Source organism: Bos indicus, chromosome 12 (assembly GCF_029378745.1).
Source record: "Bos indicus isolate NIAB-ARS_2022 breed Sahiwal x Tharparkar chromosome 12, NIAB-ARS_B.indTharparkar_mat_pri_1.0, whole genome shotgun sequence".
Lineage (NCBI taxonomy): Eukaryota > Metazoa > Chordata > Mammalia > Artiodactyla > Bovidae > Bos > Bos indicus.
In genome coordinates, this window is record NC_091771.1 from 23,273,195 (window position 1) to 23,299,973 (window position 26,779).

The 26,779-nt window shown below is 39.2% G+C and overlaps 1 protein-coding gene across 1 annotated transcript in view; it reads right to left on the reverse strand.

The window, feature by feature from the left end:
• The window catches only part of FREM2 (FRAS1 related extracellular matrix 2), a 161,025-nt gene that overhangs the window by 126,016 nt on the left and 8,230 nt on the right, over positions 1–26,779 (reverse strand). The window contains exon 2 of the mRNA XM_070800166.1: positions 24,615–24,704. Within this exon, the coding sequence (XP_070656267.1) occupies positions 24,615–24,704 (90 nt within the window). The remainder of the gene's footprint in view (positions 1–24,614; positions 24,705–26,779) is intronic.

Genomic DNA, 26,779 nt, shown 5'->3' on the forward strand with positions numbered 1-26,779 from the left:
CCCAGAGGCAGGTGAGATCTTAGCTCTCCAACCAGAGATCAAACTTGTACCCTCTGCATTAAAAGGTGAAGTCTTAACTCCTGGACCACCAGGACCACCCAAACTACCTTTTTAATAGCAGTCATAGACTAATCTGTTGGCCTCACCATATATAAATAATAATAAAACCCACATTTCAAAATGGGCTCAGACCTCAGTAAGTCCTAGATCCCATATGAAACTGCACACCTGCCGCCTCATTTGGAGACATCTTAGTCTTGCTGTGTTTAAAGTAGAACTTTTCATTTTCCCCAAATTACATCCCCACACCACCAAAAAGCCTTGCCGTTTATCCAATTACTTGAGCTTGAAAGATGCCCAGATCAGTTCTCTATAGATTTCCAAAAGTAAATTAGATGAATGTTTTCAGTTGCTCAGAAACTCTCCATGACATCCACTGTATTTTAGATGGAATCCATGGTTATTAAGAGGGTTGTGTGCATGCTTAGTCGTGACTGACTCTTTGCAATCTCATGGACTACAGCCGACCAGGCTCCTCTGTCCATGGGATCTCCCAGGCAAGAATACTGGAGTGGGTTGCCATTTGTTTCTCCAGGGGATCTTCCTGACCCAGGGAAGATCCAATGTCTCTAGCATTGCAGGCAGATTCTTTAGCACTGAGCCACCTGGGAAGCCTGTTAAGAGGGTTAATGTCTCTGAATGATTTGGCTTCCACTCACTTTCCCTCTACTTCACTTTCCTTCAGCTACTCTGGTCTTCTTTCAGTTCTGAAGAGGTGAGACTTTTCTACCTCAGGCCTTGGCAGAAATGACCCACACTGTTCATTCTGAGTGTCTCATTTTCTCCCAAGTCTTCCTTGGTCTAAATCCTTCTCACCTATTAGGGCTCAGCTTAAATGCAGCTTGGGGCTTCCTTAGTGGTTCAGATGGGAAAAGAATCTGCCTGCAATACAGGAGACCTGGCTTTGATCTCTGGGTTGGGAAGACCCCTGGAAAAGGGAATGGCAACCCACTCCAGTATTCTTATCTGGAGAATTCCACGGACAGAGAAGCCTGGCAGGCTACAGTCCATGGGGTTACAAAGAGTCAGACATGACTGAGAAGCTAACACTTTAAATGCAGCTTAATGAGGGTCTTCACTGGTCTTGCCTAGGAAAATTTTAATACCTCCTATATCTCCTCTATTTCCCCATCATTCCCCCACAATTTGTTTCCTTTTATTTTTAGACTACTTACTATGATCTATAACCATTTGAAAATGTTTTTACCTGTCCCCTGGTTTTTTTCCCACCCTTAGAAAAACTATAAAGGCATGGATTCCTTGTTTTCTTCATTGTCTAAAACCTGTACCTAGTATTGTACCTGACACAAAATTGCTAACTAATGAACAGCTAATGAATGAGTAAATTCTTAAATGAATGTGTGTGTCTGCACATCCATTTACACACCCAAATCACTGCCTGTGGCTGACAGAATGTATGCTGGGGTTACGTACAATTCCCCGAAAGTCCTAGGTATAACTTCATCTTCTTCTTTTCTTCCCTAAAAAGTATACTTCAAAACAAGTGTAATTTACATTTGAACACTGTCCATTTCAGGATGTATTTCTTTCTCCCCCAGCGACATGGATAAGCAATCAGTGCACAGGCAGATACAAAGGAAACTTTCTCTATGTAAGCGGTATCATCAAAAATTTCTTCTTATATCTGACAAAGTGAAAAACTGATGCCTGTGTTAACAAGCTCTACTTGCTTACTGTGTGCCAGACACAGATATTAACAGATTCAAGATGAGTAAACATATTGACTGCCGCACACCCCCTGGGCATCTTCAGCTGGCCTTTAAATACTTCAAAGCTCAAATTTTCAACATTCAGCAAGACTGTTTGCAAGCCTCTTCAACAGATTGTCAGAAATGAGTAATAAACAGGACGTATTTGAAATCTCATGTTTGATATTAACTCTGGGTCATAGACTGAATCTCTGAGGTCAAGTAGTCAGGCAGTAGGATGAAAAAAATATTACCAGATATAAACTCTGCTTGATTCTATCTTTACATCATCTTGTTAGAACAGAGGTTCTCAAAATGTGCTTCTGAATCAGATACTCTAGGGGTGGGGCCTTTTAATCGGTGTTTTAACAAGCCCTACGGGTTATTTTGATGCATGCTAAAATTTGAGAACCGCTTCTCAAGCAATGTAGACTTAGCTGAGTCAGTCAAATCAGTGTTAAAAAAAAAAAAAAAAAAAAAGAGGTCAGAATTCCAGGCAGGATTTAGAATTTAGAGTCTAAGTCAGTGTTTCTCAATCTTTGGCTGCATATTAAAATTACTGGAGGAGTTAAAAAAATAGCAAATGCTTGGGTCTCAGCTCCAGAGATTCAAACTCCTGGGACTGGCTTGGGCTTTGGGATTTTTGAAAACTGTCCGTGTACTTTTGATACCTGACTGGGACTAAGAAATTACTCTCTCTAAGCTATAGGTAGTATTCAGGAAGGATGGTCACTGTTTTCATTTTCAGAGTTTGATTTTCTGGCACTAGTAGCTTTGGGCACCATAAGGAGATAATGAGTGTGTATTTATTCCACTAAAATGTAAGAGTAAACATTACTTAATTTGCTGTTACTTGGAATAAAATTTGGCAGATTTCATTCAAATGACTGGATTCAGCAGTGCTAAAATGTTATTAAGAGTTAAACTAGTCTCAGAAATAAGAGTTATGAAAAAAGTCAATATTTTTTCCCTTGCAGCTTCACAGTGTGTTGAAATTGTGTTGCGTGAATATGCATACTCTTTCTCATAAAATGTGCCATTAACCTGGCTTTTGGATTAGCATCAGTCGATGTCATCTTTGACACATCCACCATTGTTCTGGTACAAGTGATGAGACTACACTTTTTTTTTTTCCTTAAGATTTTTTCTGATGCGGACCATTTTTTAAACATTTATTGAATCTGTTACAATATTACTTCTGTTTTTTGTTCTGGATTTTTGCCCACAAGGCATGTGGGATCTCAGCTCCCTGACCAGGGGCTAAACCGCACCCTCTGCACTGGAAGGTAAAGTCTTAACCACTGGCCCACCAGAGAAGTCCCAGTGGAACTGTTCTTAAAGATCAGTTTACCACTGTCGCACAGCAAAGGGGCTTCCCAGGTAGCTCAAATGGTAAAGAATCTGCCTGCAATGTGGGAGACCTGGGTTGGGAAGAGCCCCTGGAGAAGGGCATGGCAACCCACTCCAGTATTCTTGCCTGGAGAATCCCATGGACGGAGGAGCCTGGAGGGCTACAGTCATTGGGTTTGCAAAGAGTCGGACATGATGGAATGACTGTCACAGCAGAAGCACCCAGTGGCTATAAAGCTGTGTGGCTGGCATGCCTTTCTGTCCCCGGCGGCTCCCTCTGCCTCCCTCATCTCCCTCTGGTCTGCTGTCTTGACCCAAGGCTGATCCTCTCTTCAGGGTTGCTCTCTCTTGCCTTCCTGGTCCCTACCTATGCGCCCCATTACTCTCTTCCCTCTGATGTCTTATCAGTTAATCTCAGTTTCCTCAAGTTCTAGAGACATCTGGAGTCAATTTCCATGCACTGTCAGCCTACTAAACATTTTTTTTTCCTTCCTGATCTACCAAACACACAGTTACTTCAATAGTCACAGCACCTCTTTTCATCAGTCACGATCAGAAAGATCCGTGTGCTTCCACACTGAGGATACCTGTAGTAGTATGGGATCCATAGTGAGGCGAGCAGTAATACATCTTAGAAAAAGGCCTCCTTCTTTTGGACCCCAACCCTCTGGGTACCCAAACCTCTGCCCCCTCACGCCAGGGGCCCCATGACATTTAGATTCAGTCTTTCTCCCTCCCTTTTGAAGTGGGTTGCTTGATCCTGATTTCTTAGTGTCTGTTTGTCCCATAAAGTATTTGCAAAATGCTCTGCAGCATCTTCACTTCAGTTCAATTCATTTGGACTGAGGACTTTAGCTTTCTGCCCATTGGGCTGTGGGCTGGGAGCCTACCCTTACCCTGGTCCAGCTCAGGCTCAGTACCTCTGTTCATGGGACACTCCAGATACTTAATTTTATAGAATGTGATTCAGACAGCTTTCTTTAATTCACATAGATCATTCTGGCCTGAATTTATAAACCCAGGTTTTCATATGTCGGTATCCACTCAGCATTGAGACAAAATTCGTATCTGCGAGAGCATATGTGGTCTTCCCAGGTGATGCTAGTATAAAGAATCCGCCTGCCAATGCAGGAGATGCAGGAGACTCAGGTTCAATCCCCGTGTTGGGAAGATCCCCTAGAGGAGGGCATGGCAACCCACTCCAGTATGCTTGCCTGGAGAATCCCATGGACAGAGGAGCCTGGTGGGTTGCAGTCCATAGGGCCGAAAAGAGTCGGACACAGCTGAAGCAATTTGGCACGCACGCATGTAGAGCACATGTAAGCCCATGTTTTTAAGCAATGTGGCTTGCACATATCAAGAAATCAATGAAATTTTGTCCAATTGAATTGACTACATTTAGTGTCAATCTCTGTAGACAAACCTACATCTCCATTCTAGTTGATAGTGAGCCAACTGATTAGCTTTAATCTGTCAAGTATCAACAAGAGAGTAGTAAATAAGGATTAAGAATACAGAAAATATATCAAGGAAAAGTTCCAATGCTGTTTGTACATGCCTCATATTCCTGAGTAAGGGGGACATTTTACCAGTAAGACAAGCTCTGGGCCAAAAGATGTAATAGACTAGGAAGAAAATTAGCATCATTATGCTTTCTCTTTCAATGACCTTTGCTACCCTTTTCTCTACTTCCTGCTCCTGAAATGTTCCTTGTATTCAATAAGTTGTCAACAAATCTCCTGAATTTTACTTGGGGGAGTCTTAGTGACTTTTGCATATGAACCTCAAAGACAGTAATTCTGATGGTGGATTTTCAGGTATCATGGCAGGCAGTGGGTGAGATATTTTTGCATAGGATGATCTATCTTGTGCCTCTTGAGTTCTAATAACTTGTGGACCAACTTGGGACTTGACTTGTCACTTGGTTTATTTCCTACAAGCAGGATTACTTAGTAGGAAGAATAATGGCTCCCCAAAGATAGCCTCATCCTAATCCTTGGGGAATCTGTGAATGTGTTAGCTTATGTGGCAGAGAGGAGAGGGAAGCCTGGCGCACTGCAGTCCATGGGGTTGCAGAGTCGGACACGACTGAACAGCAACAACAAAATGGTGATAATAGAAATCACTGACTGCTCTTTTGCTAATCCAGTAAATTGACTAGGGTGGATTGCTGGTTACCTAGGAAGTATTCAATACACACTATTTCCTATCTCTTCTATCTGCTGGCCCATACCAACCTGCCACCATAAATCTTGCAATGATGGCTCTATTCAAAACTGAGGGGATGTAATTAACAGATAATCATCTAATAGACTTAATAGAATTATCTCTTAAATGTATTAGTGTAATTTTTTAAGAGAGAGAAACTGGTAGAACAAGAGCTATTAGCAAATACTAAAAAAAACTCTGGTATAGCTTATCACTAGGGGATATAAAATGACTTCGGAGCTAGTAGATGCTCTGAATAAGCATGCCAGGAATTCAAAGTTCAAAAGATTATTATAAACCATACTTTCTTTCCATTAATCCTAAAAAGGGAAAAGGAATGCCGAGGGGGCCTTGGTCTCATCAACTCTTAAAAGTAACAAGAATATAGCTTGATTCCACCTGTTAATATAGAAGAGCAATATAGATGGGTCTAAAAATATTTTATAAAAATGTTTAGAACACTGAGAAAACAGACATACCATTAATAGAAATGGGGACGACAGAAGCATCGCGTGTGATAATAGCCACCTAACTACTGTAAGAATTAAATGTCAAATCAAATTACCATCCAGGAATAACTCAGAATGTGAAAAAAATTTTCAGCCTTTTTTCATATTATCACTTAAGATGGCAATTTTGAAATTGATATCAGGAAATGTTATTTTAATTCACTAAAGTGTAAAGCTGGTTGACAAAAAAGTGATACACTAGGATCCCGCAGGAGAAGTCTCTGTGTGTGTGAGTGTGTAAGTGAATGTGTGTGTACTGCCTTGTTTCAAAGTAACTGATCGGGTAAAAATAGAAACATATATAAAATGCTTTCTGAATTCTACTTAATAAAGATACTGAAGGATCATTAAAATATGAGAATGGGTCTATATTGATATATTATCCCTAGTGTTAGTCACTCAGCTGTGTCTGACTCTTTGCGATCCTGTGGACTTTGGTCTGCCAAGCTTCTCTGTCCATGGAATTCTCCAGGCAAGAATACTGGAGTGGGTAACCATTCCCTTTTCCAGGAAATCTTCCTGACTCAAGGATTGAACCTGGGTTTCCTACACTGCAGGCAGATTCTTTACCATCAGAGCCACCAGGGAAGCCCCAGTATATAATTCCTAAGGAAGTAATAAGAATATGGCAGAACCTGTATTAAGGGATCTTGCTAGATTCAAAGGCACCTTAATCATGAACTTAGTTGTATATATTATTTACAATAAAAAAAAAACCTTGGGCCAAGTAACTCAATCACCATGGATTAGGCAACTACCTAATAAGGCAAAATCATGTTTTTTTAGAGAATTACAGAAGAGGCCTTACTCAAAATCAGTCTATACATCTGTGTTTCCAGTCTGCCCTATTTTCATCTAATTCCTTAATTCTTAGCTTCAGGAATCTATAAGTTAAACCATTTAATTTAAAACTGTTTGTGGTCACTGTGGATATTTGTAGATAGTAATAATGAAGTGTCAAATGCTCTTTTTAATTCATGTTTTTATAATTGCATGGACTCAGTTTACTTCATTTTTTCATGGAAAAAATTGTTTTAGAATTCTAAAATTATTTTCAATTTTTAAATTAAGTAGTAAGACTTTTAAAAACTATCTCTACGTGAATATATTAAGCTACTGACTTGGTCAACATATTAACTTTTTAGGAATCTTCTATTTAAAAGGAAACTTTTTCTCTGAAATCTCAAAATCAAATGCTATATTGTGTCTAAAATTCTGAAGATTGTGTAAATACAGTCTTCACCACATACACTATATAAATTCATACAGGGAATGTTTAATCAAGCAGGTAAAAGTAGATACTAGTTTATTTCTAGACACCTTTACTTATCACATCACTTAGCAACACCATTTATTCAGAAGAATCTCTGGCATAAAATGTTCTGCTAATCCACTTTATCTCTTACAGTGTTACTTTTCTCCCTAATTAAATGAAACAGATATCAGGTAACATTTAATTGACTTTGTATCTTTTCTTATCAATGCTGACTTTCACCACACACATACTTGAGGTGGTAGAGGGAATAGGGAGGGGAAGGGGTGAGTAGTTTTCTCATCTTCGTCAAAATGATGCTGGAAAGGGGGAGTGAAGCGAGTCTATTAAGAATATAAACTCATTCCAGTCTCAGTGGTGTCTAGAACATAAATCAGTAAGATTTAGTAAGCTTATTATTATAACTAAGCCAGAGAAATCGCAGCATCTACAAAAGCTGAAATGTGTAAAAGCTAAATCTTTAAACTAGAATCATATCCAGGCATTACAGGCAAGAAGAGGATCTCAGTTATAATAAAACCAAGACAGAGTCTGATGTCACCATGAAAGTCTATGAGAAGAATATTGGGAAAGCACATGTTCACACATAAGAATGTTCAAAGTGTTAGTCTCTCAGTCGTGTCTGACTCTTTGCAACCTCATGGACTCATGGACTGTAGCCCGCCAGACTCTTCTGTCCATGGAATTCTCCAGGAAAGTACACTGGAGTGGGTAGCCATCCCCTTCTCCAGGGGATCTTCCCCACCCAGGGATTGAACTAGGGTCTCCTGCATTGCAAGCAGAGTCTTTACCCTGTGAGCCACCAGGGAAGCCCAAGAATGCTCAAACCACATACACTTGTGCTCATTTCACAAGCTAGCGAGGTAATGCTCAAAATCCCTCAAGCCATGCTTCAACAGTACATGAACCAAGAACTTCCAGATGTACAAGCTGGGTTTAGAAACAGCAGAGGAACCAGAGATCAAATTGCCAATATCCATTGGGTCATAGAAAAAGAGAGAATTCCAGAAAAACATCTGCTTCACTGACTACACTAAAGCTTTTGACTTGTGTGGATCACAGTACACTTGGAAGATTCTTAAAGAGATGGGAATACCAGACCACCTTACCTGCCTCCTGAGAAATCTGTATGCAGGTCAAGAAGCAACAGTTAGAACCAGTCATGGAACAACAGACTGGTTCAAAATTTGGAAAGGAGTACGTCAAGACTGTATATCGTCACCCCACTTATTTAACTTATACACAGAGTACATCATGAGAAATGCCGGGCTGGAGGAATCACAAGCTAGAATCAAGATTGTCTGGAGAAATATCAGTAACCTCTGATATGCAGATGATACCATCCTAATGGCAGAAGCAAAGAGGAGCTGAAGAGCCTCTTGATGATGGTGAAAGAGGAGAGTGAAAAAGCTGGCTTAAAATTCAACAGTCAGAAAATGAAGATCATGACATCCAGTCCCATGGCAATGGGATAAAATGTGGAAACAGAGGCAGATTTTATTTTCTTGGGTTCCAAAATCACTGCAGATGGTGACTGCAGCCATGAAATTAAAAGATGATTGCTCCTTGGAAGAAAAGCTATAACAACCCTAGACAGCATATTAAAAAGCAGAGACATCACTTTACCAACAAAAGTCCATATAGTCAAAGTTATGGTTTTTCCAGTAGTCCTGTTTGGATGTGAGAGCGGACCATAAAGGAGGCTGAGTGCTGAAGAATTGATGCTTCCGAACTGTGGTGCTGTTAAAGATTCTTGAGAGTCCCTTGGACTGCAAGGAGATCCAACCAGTCCATCCTAAAGGAAATCAGTCCTGAATATTCATTGGAAGGACTGATGATGAAGCTGGAGCTCCAATACTTTGGCCACCTGCTGTGAAGAGCCTACTCACTGGAAAGGACTCTGATGTTGGGAAAGATTGAAGGCAGGAGGAGAACGGGGACAACAGAGGATGAAATGATGGATGGCATCACTGACTCAATGGACTTGAGTTTGAGTAAATACTGGGAGACAGTGGAGGACAGGGAAGCCTGGCGTGCTGCAGTCCATGGGGTCGCAAAGAGTTAGACACGACTGAATGACCAAATAACAGTGAACAACAATAATGACAAAAGTGAGGAAAGAGTTTGATCTTGTGTCAAATCATTGCCCAGGGAAGGTATCTTTTAGCTTGTAAAAGCTTCTTGAAATAAAAGATGACATTGAAACAAAAAAATTAAATTACTGTATAAATGGCAGCACAAATAATTAAAAATAGCATAAGAAGACTTCCCTGCTGGTCCGGTGGTAAAGAATCCACCTGCCAATGCGGTGGACACAGGTTCGTTCCCTGGTCTAGAAAGATTCCACATGTCATGGGGCTACTGAGCCCGTGTGCCTCAACTACTGAGCCTGTGTGCCCTAGAGCCTGCGCTCACACAAGAGAAGCCACCCAATGAGAAGCCCTCGCACCGCAGCTCGAGAGTAGCAGCCGCTGGCTGCAGCTAGAGAAAAGCCTGCGCAGCATCGAAGACCCGGTGCAGCCAAAATTAAATAATAGCATACTATAAGGTTGTTCAGAGAAGGCAATGGCACCCCACTCCAGTACTCTTGCCTGGAAAATCCCATGGATGCAGGAGCCTGGTAGGCGGCAGTCCATGGGGTCGCACAGAGTCCGACACGACTGAGTGACTTCACTTTCACTTTTCACTTTCATGCATTGGAGAAGGAAATGGCAAGCCACTCCAGTGTTCTTGCCTGGAGAATCCCAGGGACGGGGAAGCCTGATGGGCTGCTGTCTATGGGGTTGCACAGAGTTGGACACGACTGAGGTGACTTACCAGCATAAGGTTGTTAATATACTAAGCAGTACAATATATTATGTATACGTATATGTGCTTTATAAAAGTGTTTAAAGTGTAAGATTATAGTACAACTCACTCATCAAATCTTTTTTTTCAATGCCAACAGTTTCTTAAATGGTTAAGCGTAGCTTACCTTCTTTCTTAATTCTAGAGCAATGATGCAGTGCATTTAATTTGGGGCTATTCTACATAAACATGTAAAGCAAGAGAAAGACTGCTGCTGCTGCTGCTGCTAAGTCGCTTCAGTTGTGTCCAACTCTGTGCGACCCCAGAGACGGCAGCCCACCAGGCTCCCCCGTCCCTGGGATTCGTTGCCATTTCCTTCTCCAATGCATGAAAGTGAAAAGTGAAAGTGAAGTCGCTCAGTCGTGTCCGACTCCCAGCAACCCCATGGACTGCAGCCTACCAGGCTCCTCCGTCCATGGGATTTTCCAGGCAAGAGTACTGGAGTGGGCTGCCATTGCCTTGGGAACACAAAACAGTTCTTTTCTGGCTCTTGGATTTCTGAAGTCTACGGACCAGTTTTACCACTTTATTTTCAATTCCTGAAGTGGCTTTCTTGAGCTACGCTTGAAAACACTGTTTTCAGTGTTCTCCAATCATGCCTCTAACAGCTACACAAATGGAGTTAAAGGTAACAGGCAGGGCATTACCAGGACGAAATGATCAGACCTTTCTGCACCAAGGAAACGAGCAAAGAAATGGAAAACAGGCAGGTCTGCTGTCTCAGTTTGGAGGAAAGTCATCAGAGCTGTCTTGAAACAAAACGAGGAGAATTGTGTCCTGGCTTCCTTCGTCAAAAGACACTCTAAACGTGCTATTTTCTAAGCTTTCTTTACCATTAATAAGAAGGATAAAAAGTAGTTCTAAACTGAAAACTAAATATAGCGAGATAATTATGTTTCCTTAATCTTTTCTTTTGAATTTCCAGTACCAAGAATATTAGTAACATGGGCAAAAAGTGCATCTTACCCGAGACAGAACTAGGAATAACTGAATAATTTATTCTGGAATCTTCTACCATAACAACACTATAACCATCTAAAGATACATTGTTTTCTTAACCTAATATTTATATTATTTATTCCCTAAGTGAAAAATCACTTATGCAACATGGCTTGGCAATTGATTTTTTATTCTTAGGGGCAGAAACAGGTCAATAAATTAATGATTTTAGTTCATTTACACTATTTTAAAACTAAATGTTCAGGAAAACTTTTCCCCTTCCTTTACACAAACATTATTGCTCCCAAGAAATGTACATCATGAAATTGATCCACACTTGTCAAACAAGAACCAAAACATCTATATTTTTGTGTGTATGTGTGTGTGGTTCATACATTCCTCACTTTATCACAATGTTAAGCTTCAATAAACCATATTTTCCCTGATTTGCAGTCAGGATTAAGTATGACATTTGTCCCTTTGACTTCACTGGAATATTGCAGAAAGATCCATGGCTTTAATACTTATAAGGTAGAAACAAATAAATGAGGCTGCTAAATAAAATGTACGAAAGTTGCTCAGTTGTGTCTGACTCTTTGTAACCCCATGGACTATACAGTCCATGGAATTTTCCAGGCCAGAATACTGGAGTGGGTAGCCTTTCCCTTCTCCAGGGAATATTTCCAACCCAGGTCTCCCACAATGCAGGCAGATTCTGTATCAGCTGAGCCACAAGGGTAGCCCAAATAAAATCTATAAAGTAATAACTCAAACACTATTTATAAGAACATTAAAGGGACAAAGTTTTAAAAAGTAACTAGTTTTCTTGTGATATCATAGGAAAATAAGATTTCACATTTTTATTACACAGAATCAAGAAGTATCTGTCTACTACAAATCATTTGCATAAGCAATACCAAGCTTTTAAGGAACATGTTAGGAACAAAAATTAACTATGCACAGCCCCTATTTTCCAATGACCTCAATGAAGAATTTAAAAATATATGCTTCCTTATTACTTAAATTTACTAATTTTCTCAAAGACGCATTTATTGAACTGTTTTCTTCTTTATAAGTCTGTCAGCTGCATGACTACAGCATTCTGTACTAAATATATTTAGTTGATTCTAAGACCTGGACAAACATGGTATGTTATCCCTATCTTCAGCTGGTTGCAGCCCAGCGTATTAGACTTGCAATCAAAACTATCCTTCGAACCTCCCACAACTGCTAAATCGAGATGTTTTGGAGTACTATGTTTTGGTAAAAGTGAGTTACTATATGTAATGTTCAAGTCTATAAAATGTACACTTCCAAGCACCAAAAAAGAGAAAAAAACATGTACAGTGAGCTCAAGAAGTACAGTGCTTTGCGTTTCCATGATTTGGCCAAAGTGGAAACTCATTATTATTAGAGTAATGGAAATCTTAGCTTAGCTACTTACTAGTGGTCCAATAACTTTGGAAGCATTCTTAGCCTTTAAAGTGGGCACTGAAGAAGTGTTAATTATCTTTCCACTTTCATCCCTCCTATCCCATCTTTCCACCAAAAACAGACAGTTAAACTTTACACACAGTTACTGTGAGAAAGCCAAGAGAAAGGAGGAAAGAAAAGGACAGAAGGAGGAAGGGAGAGAGGGAAAATAAAAGCAAGGGGAAAAAAAGAAAAAGGAAAAGCTCTGGAGACTCTCACTGTAGTAGCTACCTGCACAGTCGCTACCATGCCACAGAAACTATACTGCATGAATGATCCTATTTCCATGAATAATTTTACTGAAATCTTCAAAAGAACCCTAATAGCCAGGTGTTATTATTGTCCCACTTTACAAATGAAACCGAGGCTGAGAAAGGCTCAGTCTCCTGGCCCAGGGTCATATCACCAATTCTTGTCGGAGGCAGAACCTCTATTTATTCCAGTTCCAACTCCCCTCACTCTGATGGAAAGGAAGATACGCAGGGTCAAGAGACTGGCCTTCCTGTGTACACATTTCAAAGAAGTAAGACATCTTATAATTAAGACGTTCGAAGTGACCTCTTCATTTCCCCCTTAGACCGTTTCCACGCCCCTCTAGTCTTTCCCATCTCAGTGAATGCAGCACCACTCTCCTCTGGCCAAGAAACCCAGCATCATGCTCACATTCTCTTTTTTCCAATCCATCAGTAAGTCCCGTAGATTGAGGTGTGAAATTATGCAAGCCCATCCTCTTCTCCATGTCACATCTGTCTTCCTGCATCAGCCCTACATCGATCTCCCTTCTTCCTCCTTGAAATGCCCCCTTGACTCTCTACTGCTACAAGAGTCATCATCTGAAAACATAAATTAGAACTTGTGAACTTCCTTGTTTTAAAAAGATGTGGGGGCTTCTCTTTCCCTTAGAACAAAATCTGAATTGCTACCCTGGGTTTGTAAGGCTCTGTACCATCTGGCCCCCGTCTAGCTCTCTGGCATCCACTGCCTAGTGCTACTCTCTCATTTGTTAACTCAGCTCCAGGTGTGTTGATGCTCTTCTGGTCCCTTGAACACACAAAGCTCAGGGCCTTTGCACATGCTTTTCCTCCCATCTGGAACATTTCTTCCTCCCTTCTTCCTGTGACAGCTTCATCTCATCCTAAGTCTAAGCTTAAACATCACCTTTCTGAAGCCTTTCCTGACAGGTGCATCTTTATCTTGGATTTACTGACAACCTCTGCAATAGTTTAAACAATGAATACATGTTGTATTTGTCTACTGTTCTATTATCCATACCTATCATAACCTCAGATCAGATCATAATTGCCATGACTGTCACTGTTTTTCAAGATCCCAATAGACACCTGAAACATAGTGGCTGCTCCAAAAGTACTTGCTGAATAATTCAATAAACAAATGAATAAGGAAATTATTTTCACCCGGTAACTTTCACCATAGAAACTCTTTCATTGCATTCTGGTTTTATTGTATTCTTAAGTGTGTGCGTGTGTGCTAAGTCACTTTATTTGTGTTTGACTCTATGCGACCCTGTGGGCTGTAGCCTGCCAGGCTCTTCTGTTCAAGGAATTCTCCAGGCAAGATTACTGGAGTGAGTTGCCATACCCTCCTCCAGGGGATCTTCCGGACCCAGGAATGGAACCCGCATCTCTTTATGTCTCCTGCATTGGCTGGTAGGTTCTTTATCACTAGTGCTACCTCAAGTCATGTCCGACTCTTTGCAACCCCATGGACATAGCCCACCATGCTCCTCTGTCCATGGAATTCTCAAGGCAAGAATACTGGAGTGGGTAGCCATTTCCTTCTCCATGGGCTCTTCCCCACCCAGCAATTGAACCTGGGTCTCCTGCATTGCAGGCACATTCTTTACCATCTGAGCCACTAGGGAAACCCCATTGTATTCTTACAGGTTCTAACAAATATGCAATTATACTAGCTACAACTGTGTACTAGACCATTGAACACCACATTCTATTTCTCCTGACTGCCCAGAGCAAACTTAAAGAGACAGACTGGAATATTTTTGAGTTATGTAATATACACCATGAATAAATATTTGATTTGAAACTGTGGTATTTTAATCACTTATGAAACATTTGCTTAGTTTTTAAAAGGTGATTATCATTTGTTGTGAGAGTAACATAGAACCATGCTAAACTTCAAAGATGTGTCTAATACTTATCTTGGTTGCTTCCAGTTGCTGACAGTTAAAATAAAGCTGCTATAAACAACAACAAAAAAATGATATATCTAATACAGATTCACATTCATGGGAAGATTTAACGATTTAGAAAAAGCTTCCTCTGAACTAAAGCTAATAAAAATGGTACATCCATAAAATTTTGGAATGAACTTAAAGAATAATTAATAAAATGTAGTTCATACTTTTCTATTTAAAAAGTACAACTTCTTTCATGGATACAGCACAGATATTTTATAGATTCATACTTTTATTTTTTTTTTTTTCTTTTTGGCCATGTGATTTTAGTGGCTTGTGGAATCTTAGTTCCCTGACCAGGGATTGAACCAGTACCCTTGCAATGGAAGCATGGCATCCTAATGACTGGACTGCAGGAGAATTCCTGATTCCTGCTTTTAAAGGCAGGGGTCTGGCATTGAAAGAGCTTGATGACTTGAACTGTTCTGAACTGCTCAATGAAAAAAGAAAGGCTTACAAACATTATGCCATAGTCACCAACACCTCCTCCCAGGATCAGTTTTCTAGTGGATCTGTGCTCTCTTACAGATTAAAAAATACTTGCATCAGTGCCTGACATTACTTCACTTTCTTATTATAACTCCCTGAGACACTATTATCTTTCCTCTGGTTCTCATGTCACTAGCAATTAACTTTATTGCCAAGAATGCTTGCTTTTTTCCCCTCTCAGCTGAATATTTGTATAATCTTTTAATGCTTGTACTCAGACCTCGTTTTCCGACTTACTGCGCTTATCTATATTTTTCCAGCCTTGCTTTAAATTCAAGCTAATTATCAATAATGACTTTGCCTTCAACCGTGAAGTTACTGGTCACCTTCCAGCAGAAAGTTGTGCTCCTTCTCGCCAGAATGAGAAGCGTCCAGTCTCCTTGTGTCTTGACTATTCAATCGTCAAGTATGGACTAAAAATCTGCAAGACTCGCCCTCCAGTGACATTTCACATACAGAAATGACTTGGCAGCTTTTTTTTTACTATGTCAAGAAGCTATTTATATCTTTCAATAGCATATGAATTAGGGATCTTGGCGGATGAAAAACTAGGCACCACAAAGCACAATCAAAGACAGTGGCAACACACATCTGGCTACGGACCAGATGCTTTACAATGGCCAACACACATATTATGTCTGACACCCCAGTTTCAGGGCCGAAACTGGAGACAGACTCTCTTAGTCGGCGTGCCCGTGTCATATGAGAGCTGAAATGAGGAAATGGCCAACCAATTTTCATAATGGAGAAAAAGGAGGGCCCCTCCTACTTAGTATAACTAGCCAGATGATCACATATCCTAGTTCTTTCTTCTGCCCATCAAAAAGTACTTTGATTTATGTCAGAGTTTGGGGTTGACATGTACACACTGCTATATTTACAACAGACAACCAACAAGGACCTACTGTATAGCAGAGGGAACTTTGCTTAATATTCTGTAATAACCGAAGGGGAAAAGAACTTGAAAAAGAATGGATGTATGTATATGTATAACTGAATCCCTTTCAGTTACCTGAAACCATCACAACATTGTTAATCAAGAGAGATCGCAGAAAAAGCAAAGTATCTTGAATCTGATGAATCTGATGCTGACACTTTGAGACTTGAAACAAGAAACAGAAAAAATGTACATAATGACTTTTTAATAAGAGTTGAGGATATTTTATGCTAATATACTTTCTACTTCTCTTCTTGTCGTAAAGTTGTCTCACATGAGGCAAAAAAATTGGGGTGACTAAAAACACTTTAGGCAGTGGTTCTGACTTACATATTTCAATGATTTATAAAAAATGTCTATCTCTTTAAATTTTTAAAATTGCATTATATGATACAATTGTTTATAGTATACTGTCAACTATTTTATTTTCTGAAAAGAATTCTTTAAGAGTAACATGAGCTCTAAACTGGTGTTTACTATGAATCTCTTCAGTCTTAAGTATATTTCACTGAAGATTTCAAAGGCATTTTTATAGGAGTTAGTTCCATGTGTTTAAAAATGTGAAAGCTTTACTAAAAATCTTTTTTGGTGCCACAGGGATTTAAATTAATGCTAGGATAAGAGAATGTTCCAAAAGAATGCACAGGTCCCCCGGGGAATTGTTTATAGGAGCTTTTCATAGAATACTATTTAATTGATCCTTATATAAAATAGAGCTTCTTTTTGCCATTTATCTATTCATTTATATTAATATTTGTGAAATATTTACTCTGTGTTCATCCAAGTGTAGGCACTGTGGTTAAAGATTAATGACATCTTTTTGATTTGAAAAAGTTTCTTCTCTACTAATGAAGATCTTCACAGTAGCAAATAATCAGGATACAACATTTTTGTTATAAATAAAGACAGGGACAGAAGCACACACACACACACAAAAGGCATGACAAATTTTGTTATCAACACGTTGGGAACAGCCCTAGAGAGGGAATGACATTTGAGTTGAAAGTTGAAGAGTGATTAGCAGTCATTAGGGCTGAGGGTGGGGCATGCCTGAACAGTTACCTGAGACTGGGTTTCACATAATAAAGAGCTACAGGAGTTTATTGGAGAGAAAACTAAAAAGGGACAGGAGCGCTTCCATGTTAACATACACAGAATGTGAGAATAGGAAAATTACAGAGTTAAATGCTGAGAAGAAATCAGGCAAGAAATGCTCTGTTAAAAGGGGAGAAAAGAATGTGTGCTTTTCTCAGAAATAGAGGCACAGACATATAGAACAAACTTGGATAACAAGGGGGGAAAGGTGGGGTGGGATGGATTGGGACATTGGGATTGACACATAAAACTACTATGTATAAAATAAATCACTAATGGGAACCACTGTGTAGCACGGGAAATTCTACTCGATGCTCTGAGATGACCTAAGTGGGAAGGAAACCCAAGGAAGAGAGGATATAGGTAAAACGTGGCTGATTCACTTTGCCGTGCAGCAGAAACTAATACAACACTGTAAAGCCACTATACTCCAATAAAAAAATAAAAGAAAAATAAAAGAATACATGCTTTTTTCTTCCCACAAAATTCCAGAGTACTAGATCTGGAATTTCATTCAAAGAGGCAATTATCAAAAGAGGATATATTTTCCAAGTCTGTATTATTATTATTATACAGAGTTACCCTTGAGAAGGCGTGTGTATGTGTGTGTTAGTCGCTCAGTCGTGTCCGACCCTTTGTGACCCCAGGGACTGCAGCCTACCAGGCTTCTCTGTCCATGGAATTCTCCAGGCAAGGATATTGGAGTGGATTGCCATTCCCTTCTCCAGAGGAACTTCCCAACCCAGGAATTGAACCCTGGTCTCCTGCATGGCAGGCAGATTCTTTACCGTTTGAGCTACAGGGAAGTCTTGAGAAGGCATAAAGAATAAAAACAAAAGACATGGAAGACAGTTTAGCTAAATCCAGGTGGTACAGTGGTAAAGAATCCACCTGCCAATGCAGGAGACACAGGCTTCCATCCCCGAGCTGAGAAGATCCCCTAGAGGAGGAAATGGCAACACACTCCAGTATTCTCGCCTGGAAAATTCCATGGACAGAGGGGTCTGGTGGGCTACAGTCCATGGGGGTACAAAGAGTCAGACAAGAGCAAGCATGCACTCACATAGGTGATTGTAACGCACACTCACGTAAGACATCTCCTCAGCAGAAGCCACAGATGACAGAAGCACATTTCGTAACTCCAGAATCTGACCTTTTAGCTTGTAACTATGCATATGCATGTGTTGTTTGGCCCCAGAAAATCTGGATGGATGACCTATTTTGATATAATATTTCTTTTTTTTTGGCTGCACCATGCTGTTTGCTGGACTTTAGTACTCTAACAGTGAAAGTGTTAGTTGCTCAGTCATGTCTGACTCTTTGTGACCCCATGGACTGTAGCTTGCCAGGCTCCTCTGTCCATGGGATTCTTCTCTTCAGTCAAGAATACATTTCCTTCTCCAGGGGATCTTCCCAACCCAGGGATCAAACTCGGGTCTCCTGCATTCCAGGTGGATTCTTTACCATCTGAGGCAACAAGGAAGCCCACCAGGGATTGAACACGGGCCCTTAGCAATGAGAGTGCAGAGTCTTAACCACTGGATCACCAGGGAATTGCTGCATGTTCTTTATTAATATTCCAATACACATATTTCATTACTAAATGAGCATTATGACAGACTTTATAATTACGAATTTTCAGGGCTGTATACCGTTTTCTGGTGTTGATACCATTACTAAAAAGCTCTTCTTATTTTTATTGGCATTTAGAGCAATTTCCAGATTGCTGTTGTTCGCATGGTGACATATCTGTGCCTACAAGTCTTTACCTCTGTTAAGCTATGTCTCAAGTGGAGTCTTACAGCCTTCCTGACTCCATCTACAACTCAGAGATGTTTCTTCAACTTCATTTTCTTAGTTTTCAACTTCACAAATAGTTTGGAAGTGTAACTGTTTCATCATAATCCCTGAGGTGATTTTTTTAAAAGTTTCTTTGTAATTGATAAAACTAGTATAAAATGGTATCTTAAGATTGATTTGATTTGTGTTTAACTTTAGAAAGAATACATTCTTCTCCACATGTAGTTAGAAAAATTACAGTATGGTACCAGGAAAGAATACTATAAATGTTAGGATACAGTGACCTTTAAGATATTCTAAAATAAAAGACTATATTCCAAAGGATGCAGAACTTGTACCTATCAGCAGATCCAATCTTCTCATAAGTAAAAGGAGGAGAGTGAAAAAGCTGACTTAAAGCTCAACTTTCAAAAAATGAAGATCATGGCATCTGGTCCCATCATTTCATGGCAAATAGATGGGGAAACAATGGAAACAGTGAGAGACTTTATCTTTTGGGGCTCCAGAATCACTGCAGATGGTGACTGCAGCCGTGAAATTAAAAGACACTTGTTCCTTGGAAGAAAACTATGACCAACCTAGACAGCATATTAAAAAGCGGAGACATTACTCTGTCAACAAAGGTCTGTCTAGTCAAAGCTGTGGTTTTTCCAGTAGTCATGTATGGACGTGAGAGTTGGACTATAAAGAAAGCTGAGCACTGAAGAATTGATGCTTTTGACTGTGCTGTTGGAGAAGACGCTTGGACAGCAAGGAGATCCAATCTGTCCATCCTAAAGGAAATTAGTCCTGAATACTCATTGTAAGGACTGATGCTGAAGCTGAAACTCCAATACTTTGGCCACCTGATGAGAACTGACTCATTGGAAAAGACCCTGATGCTAGGAAAGATTGAAGGTGGGAGGAGAAGGGGATGACAGAGGATGAGATGGTTAGATGGCATCACTGACTCAATGGACATGAGTTTCAGCAAGCTCCAGGAGTTGGTGATGGACAGGATAGCCTGATGTGCTGCTGTCCATGGGGTTGCAAAGAGTTGGACATGACTGAGTCACTGAACTGAACCAAACTGAGCTCTTCAGTCTCATCTATTGAACATGCAAGACTCAGTCTGGAGAAACCAGAGGATTTGAGCATTCTGCCCTCTTAAGTCTCTCCTGAATGTGTTGAAGTTACTATTTGGGGAAAGAATCCGAGATTCAAACTGGCCTCTAGCTGCCTCATTATGCAACTTGCAAGAGGTCAGTTACCTATATCTGTGATTCAGTTTCCTCATCTGTCATATATATATTTAACCATGCTGGGAGCTATGATGGCAAAATTGCATAAATGATAGTTCTGATAAAAGATCTAATTGAAAGAATAATGACATATTGAGTATGTGTGCATGTGGTATGAATACATATGTGTGTGTATAATATATACCTGCTATATTAAGCAACAATCATTAAGTCCAAACAGAGTAGAACTCCCTGAGGTGAAAATTCTGACATTATCTATTCTTTGAATAGATAACTCTATGGTCCGGTCATTTGGTAATTGCCCCCAAGCCCTCCAAAAACTGAAAAGCAGAAACTCTGTCCTAAGCACCACCCATTAGTAGGGGATGGTCCCAGTCCATTACTAAATGTTAACAGAAAAATTCTGTGGCTAGCCAGGTTCTTGTGATAAATCTGAAACAGAAGATTTTAGTTTTCTGTTCTCCTCCCTCTCTTCTCCCATTCTTGATTCCTGAAATTAAAAGCTATATTTTATTTTTAAGATTATTTGAAGATTCTATTTGCTCTAGTAAATTTATTTAGACAGTTGCTATCCTAAAATAAATATGGTAGATTTGAAGAAAGTGAATTTAGTAGGTTGAAGAGAGAATTGGTGGTAGAGAGTTCTTGGTTTTATGACATGAGACTTTGACTTGCTTCCCAGATGTGAAATGCTAAAAGCATTTCATATATTTCATGAGAATGGTTTATAGACATGCTTACAAAATTATATAAAGTATTGATTGCTGTTGTTTAGTAGCTAAGTCGTGTCCAGCTCTTTGTGACCCCATGGACTGTAGCCTGCTAGGCTCCTCTGTCCATGGGATTTCCCAAGCAAGAATACTGGAGTGGGTTGCCATTTCCTTCTCCAGGGGATATTCTCAACCCAAGAATTGAACCCACATCTCCTGCATTGATAAGCAGATTCTTTACTACTGAGCCACCAGGATAGTTAATAAAATATTGATAACTGACAATAAGTCACAACAGCTGAATTCAATAACCAAACCCTCTGGTCTAAAAAGTCTGTCATCAAATGGATGGGAAGATAAATACCCTTGTTACTTTCTGGAAGGATGGTTGTGTTTGGGGAAGTTATCTGGTTGTTCCAAGACCTAGATCCTTCCAACTGAGAAGCAAGGCTAATCCTTGTTCATAAGATTCAAGTACCTGCCATAATTCCTGAGACATACATATCTTTGAGAAGTGTTAAATGATATCATAAATGTGTCTTCATAAACATGTCATCTAGTTCATGAAATTTACATTGTTACATTTGACCATATTGAAAATATGTGTTTCTATTACACTCTATAAAATAGGTCTTTTCTAGAGTATATTTTGGTGAAATTATTGGCTGTACAACTAGAAGATACATAGCTAGTTCAGAAAAAATTTAAAATTCTTAGTATAATATTTTTGTAGAAAGGAAAGACAATTATTTTTTTTCTCACAAATATTGCAAAAATATTTTTTTGTTTTACTTCTGTTTGTCAAAATACCTCACACTTTCCAGACAGAAGAATTTCACTCAATATTCTCTGTAAGTTTAAATAGCATTGCACTTCTCATTCAAATATTAGGATATGTTATAGACAATGCAAAAAATAAGTATCAGACTAAAAATATTTTGAAATACATATGTGACTTTTCAGTTTTTAACCTTGCAGGTCTCTATGATTATTCTGTCAAAGAGAAGTTTTCTTGTATTGGGGAAATTAAAAATAAATTCTGTTCCACCAAAAGTTGCCAGAATCTGCCTGAACCCTATAAGTAACACATTATCAGTGAGGAAGAAAAGAGTAAAGGACAATATCTCTGGAAGTTTTTGCTCTCTAATGAAACTCTAGCTCTGAAAAAGCTCCCGAAATGATTTAGTTCCTATTTCCATAAACACAGTCTTTAGAGGCTCATCCATTTTTCCAGCAAATCCAAAAATAAACCCAGTCTCTTCAGCTAGTCATTCCTCACTTAATATTTTGAAATATGATACAGCATAATGTTTTCTAATATTTGAATACAGACCAAAATTTCAGAGTAAATACTAAAAGTCCATCCAGCTAAGGAAAGAAATGTGCAAAATAACAGAGCATATATGTGAATAAAAAGAAAGAAAAAGTAAAATATATAGAAAAGCAAAAGCTATGATGTCTTGGAATTGTAGTCATCAGATTTCAAACTTTTTTGGCAATTTTAAAGAAAATGATACTTTTGTTATTGAGGTTTATTCAGTCATTCTGAGATATATACATGGTGCTTTGAGCCAACAATTTAGTCCTTAAGTTTATATTATTTATATATATATATGTATATATATATGAAAAGTGAAAGTTTCTCAGTCATATCTGACTCTTTGCAACCCCATGGACTATACAGTCCATGGAATTCTCTAGGCCAGAATACTGGAGTGGGTAGCCTTTCCCTTCTCCAGGGCATCTTCCCAACCCGGGGATCGAACCCAGGTCTCCCACATTGCAGGCTTCCCTGGTAGCTTGGACGGTAAAGCGTCTGCCTACAATGCGGGAAACCTGGGTTCGATCCCTGGGTCGGGAAGATCCCCTGGAGAAGGAAATGGCAGCCCACTCCAGTATTCATGCCTGGAAAATCCCATGGACTGAGGAGCCTGGTGGGCTACAGTCCATGGGGTCACAAAGAGTCGGACACGACTGAGCGACTTCTCTTCACTTTCTTCACTTCCTTACCAGCTGAGTCACAACGGAAGCCCAAGAATACTGGAGTGGGTAGCGTATCCCCTCTCCAGTGGATCTTCCCGACCCAGGAAACTGAACCAGTCTCCTGCATTGCAGGCGGATTCTTTACCAACTGAGCTATGAGGGAAGACATATATATATATATATATGTGTGTGTGTGTGTATGTGTGTGTGTGTGTGCTCAGATGCTCAGTCGTGTCTGACTTTTTGTGACTCTATGGACTGTAGCCTGCTACACCCCTCTGTCTGTGGGATTCTCCAGGCAAGAATACTGCAGTGGGTTGTCATTTCCTTCCCCAGGAGATCTTCTTGACCCAGGGATAAAACCTGGATCTCTTACATCTCCTGTGTCTCCTACATAGCAGGCAGATTCTTTACCACTATGCCACCTGGGAAGCCAATAAATATATGTGTGTGTATATATACACACACACAAATATATGTATATAAAATACAAATTTGAATTACTTCAGAGTCTAATTCTAAAGTTTACTCACAGTGAAACTTTCCATTTGAGCAGCAAGATTCAACAAGCAGATTAGTTTTCTATAAGTTGATTTCCTTCTCAGAACTTGGTTTCCTACTAAGATTCACTTATCAATATGTCGAATAGTAAAGTATAATTTGGTTGCTAAAAAATAAAGTTATTAAACTTAACTAAATTTAGTTGAACCCAAATTGACACTTTTTTTTTTTTTTGCCTCTCTGGCACACACTCAGCAGATGTCATTTTTCGGAGCTTGCAATCCTGTTACATCCAATGATATTTTAAACAAGCGCTATTTAATACTTCAAAAAATAGGAAGGGTGAGCATGGAATCTTTTTGAGATAGATGACAGAACAGTGTGCATTTTTATAAAGTGTCATAAAGAAACAGATGACTGAACTGGAATTATTTCTCTCTCTCTCTTCCCTTGCACACATGTCCCCTCATTTCCTGTGTCCTATTCACATATTCTTTCTGAGGTTCTTTTGCTTCTTCTGAGAGCAAACGAGAACACAAACGTCTTTATGATCAATCTAGAAGTGGCCAGTTTTCCTCCTAGGGTGAGGAAGAGAACTGAACAATGTGAGTGGCTGTCAGGGCACTGAGGGAGTGATGACAAAAAAATTACTGAGGTGACTTAGATCTCAGGTCATAGTCTATTCTCTGCAGTATTCAGACTCCACTAAGGAAAAGTTTAGCTAGACTAAGTCACTAAACTTCCCAAACTAAGACAATCATTAGACATACTGAACTTGATGAGATGAAACATACCTTTACTTAACATTGATCTCTTGGTGAATGCTATGTATCATCCACCAGCCTTAGTCCACACAGCACCCAAGCAAATTAGAAATAGGCACCCACTTTGGGCAAACACAGCTAGATAGGACATGCTTTGCAAGTGGGGCTGGCTGGTTCAACATCTTCCTGTTGCCTCAAGTAGGAAGCTTTATGCAGAGCAAAATCTGAACAACTGGACATGAGGATCCTATTTATATAGATCTTTCTCTTTAGTGCTCTATAAATCACAAGACAAAAATAATATAACTAGAACATGTATTCACAATCATTGCAGAGTAGGACTGTGTCAGATTGAGAATGCAAGATTTTCTAGAGAAAATACCAAATTCACTCCATATAAATTTAGGTGAGCCTAAACTGATACTTGATACAGATTCCTTGTATGAAGGTTGTCAAAGAGCAATGAATAAAAGCCACTCTCCTTGTTTACACTAACAGGAGAGTGAATACTTACCCCCATCTTCAACTGTAAACTGGAATATGTCACTTACGGCATTAGCCCCTTCTCTTAAGACATAGCATATTTTCATATCATCAATGTCAGCTAGAAAACAACCAAATAACAAGATGATTAATTACTAGGGCAAAACCAGTGACTCATTATGTATCGTAAGTCCTATTGGCTGTTACTCTTCTGAACCACGTTTAGGTCCTCTTCTCCTAAGGGAATAGAAGCTATCTTATTTCTCCTATCTCCAAGCCCCCTTGATTTCAGCTGTCCCTTGGAAATCTGATCCCTTACACAGATTAAATAGAGTGTAAGAGTTAGGCTATAATAATAGCAAGGTGTTGCCCCTCCCAGTGGTATTTGCATGTTCGTGCACCAAAGGAGTGACTATCTAAATACGGAATGTCAGACTCAATGACAGGTGGAAAGGGAGATATTTTGAGGCATGGCAGATTTCCTGGCACTACAGAAATCACACCCTTTGCCTCCCTGGCCCTGAGAGGACAGAGGTTCCTCTGCTTTCCCTTTAGGCTAATTTTTCTTTTCTCTTGTGTTACAGCAGGCTGTTTTTAAGCTCTCCAAATTTTTGAGAGAAAAAAAATGAAAATTAAAAAAAAAATCCCACAGATTGAAGTTACTATCATGACCCAGTACCAAAGAGAACTCAGAAAACATCTAGTAAAAGCTGAAACCTTTATTCAGAGTGAAAAATTATTCTGCCTCAGAAGTGTTTTTTCCTGCTATTTTCTATTCTAGCTATCAAGTTCACTGGTATGGTTTGTTTTCAGTATTGACTAATACGCAATTTTAAAATTTATTCATCCATTGTGTGTTTGTCTCTGAAACAATGCCACTCTTCTTAGGTGCTTAGCAGAAAGACAACACCATCTGGTCACGTGGAAAGACCTTGGTCCAGTGTTCCCATTCGATCTTTAATTCTGAAGAAAATCTAAAGGCTGTACTATAAGAAAAAGAAAAAAACACCCAGTCCTTGTATTAATGTTTTCTACACAAAAACTATAGTACTTGGGAGATAGTTTCATTAAAACAAATTACCACTTCAAGGGTGATTTTTCAGAAGTTTTCTTTTTTAAACTAATGAGAACATGAATTCAGTTATAAGATACACAAGAGTTAGATTTTCCCTCCAAGTTAGACCTAAACTATTGATTAGATGAAACAAACAAAAACTCATTTTATAATTTTCTTAATAATGCACTGTTCAAAATCTCAAGTAAAGACTTTGATTATAACAGTTATTCTACAGGTGCCTCTTTATATGAGTATATACTTTTATATATACGTATTTATATATGTGTATATATATACACTTCTCTATATATAAAATGTGTTTATATTGTATATAAGGCTTCTTTGGTGGCTCAGTTGGTAAAGAATCCACCTGCAATGCAGGAGACTTAGGTTCAATCCCTGGGTGGGGAAGATCCCCTGGAGAAGGAAATGGGAACCCACTCCAGTATTCTTGCCTGGGAAATCCATGGACAGAGGAGCCTGGTGGGCTACTGTCCATGGGGTCACAAAGAGTCAGACACGACTGAGTGCCTGAGCATATATTATGTTTATATATATATAAACACTTGCCTCTTAAGGTACAGAAGTATTAAAAAGATAAAAACCTGATAGCCAAAATACTGTCTTTTTTAAGTAAACTTAGGATAATTAACTAGATTTTCTTCTTGCTCTTAAACTTGCATCAGATTTATTTCAGTTTATCTACACAATCATTTCATGTTTTTTTTTAATTCTAAATTAATTGACATTCCTGGTAACCACACCCTAGTTACCTTTAGGGAAATTTCTGAAAGTAATAAATTATCCCCCATAAGATATTATTATGTATTTGTCATAGAGAAAAAAATCCTGGTACTTGAGACCTGAGGTGGACAGAGCAAAGAAGCATACCTCGACAAAACATGAAGTTTGAAAAGAACAAAAAAAAATTCCCTAATTTGTCTAATTCTACCTTGGTTACTTTTCCTAATAGTGAAAGTTAATAAGTTTTTTTTTTTTTTTTTCGTCTTAGGGACCATTTAGTCAATCTGTTTGGCAATAACCTTCCCAAGCCATATATGCTAAGTTGACTTAATTTAGTGTATTGAAAATCCATCAAAATATTGTTCAGCTTGTCCCTTCATGAAAAAACGAAGAAA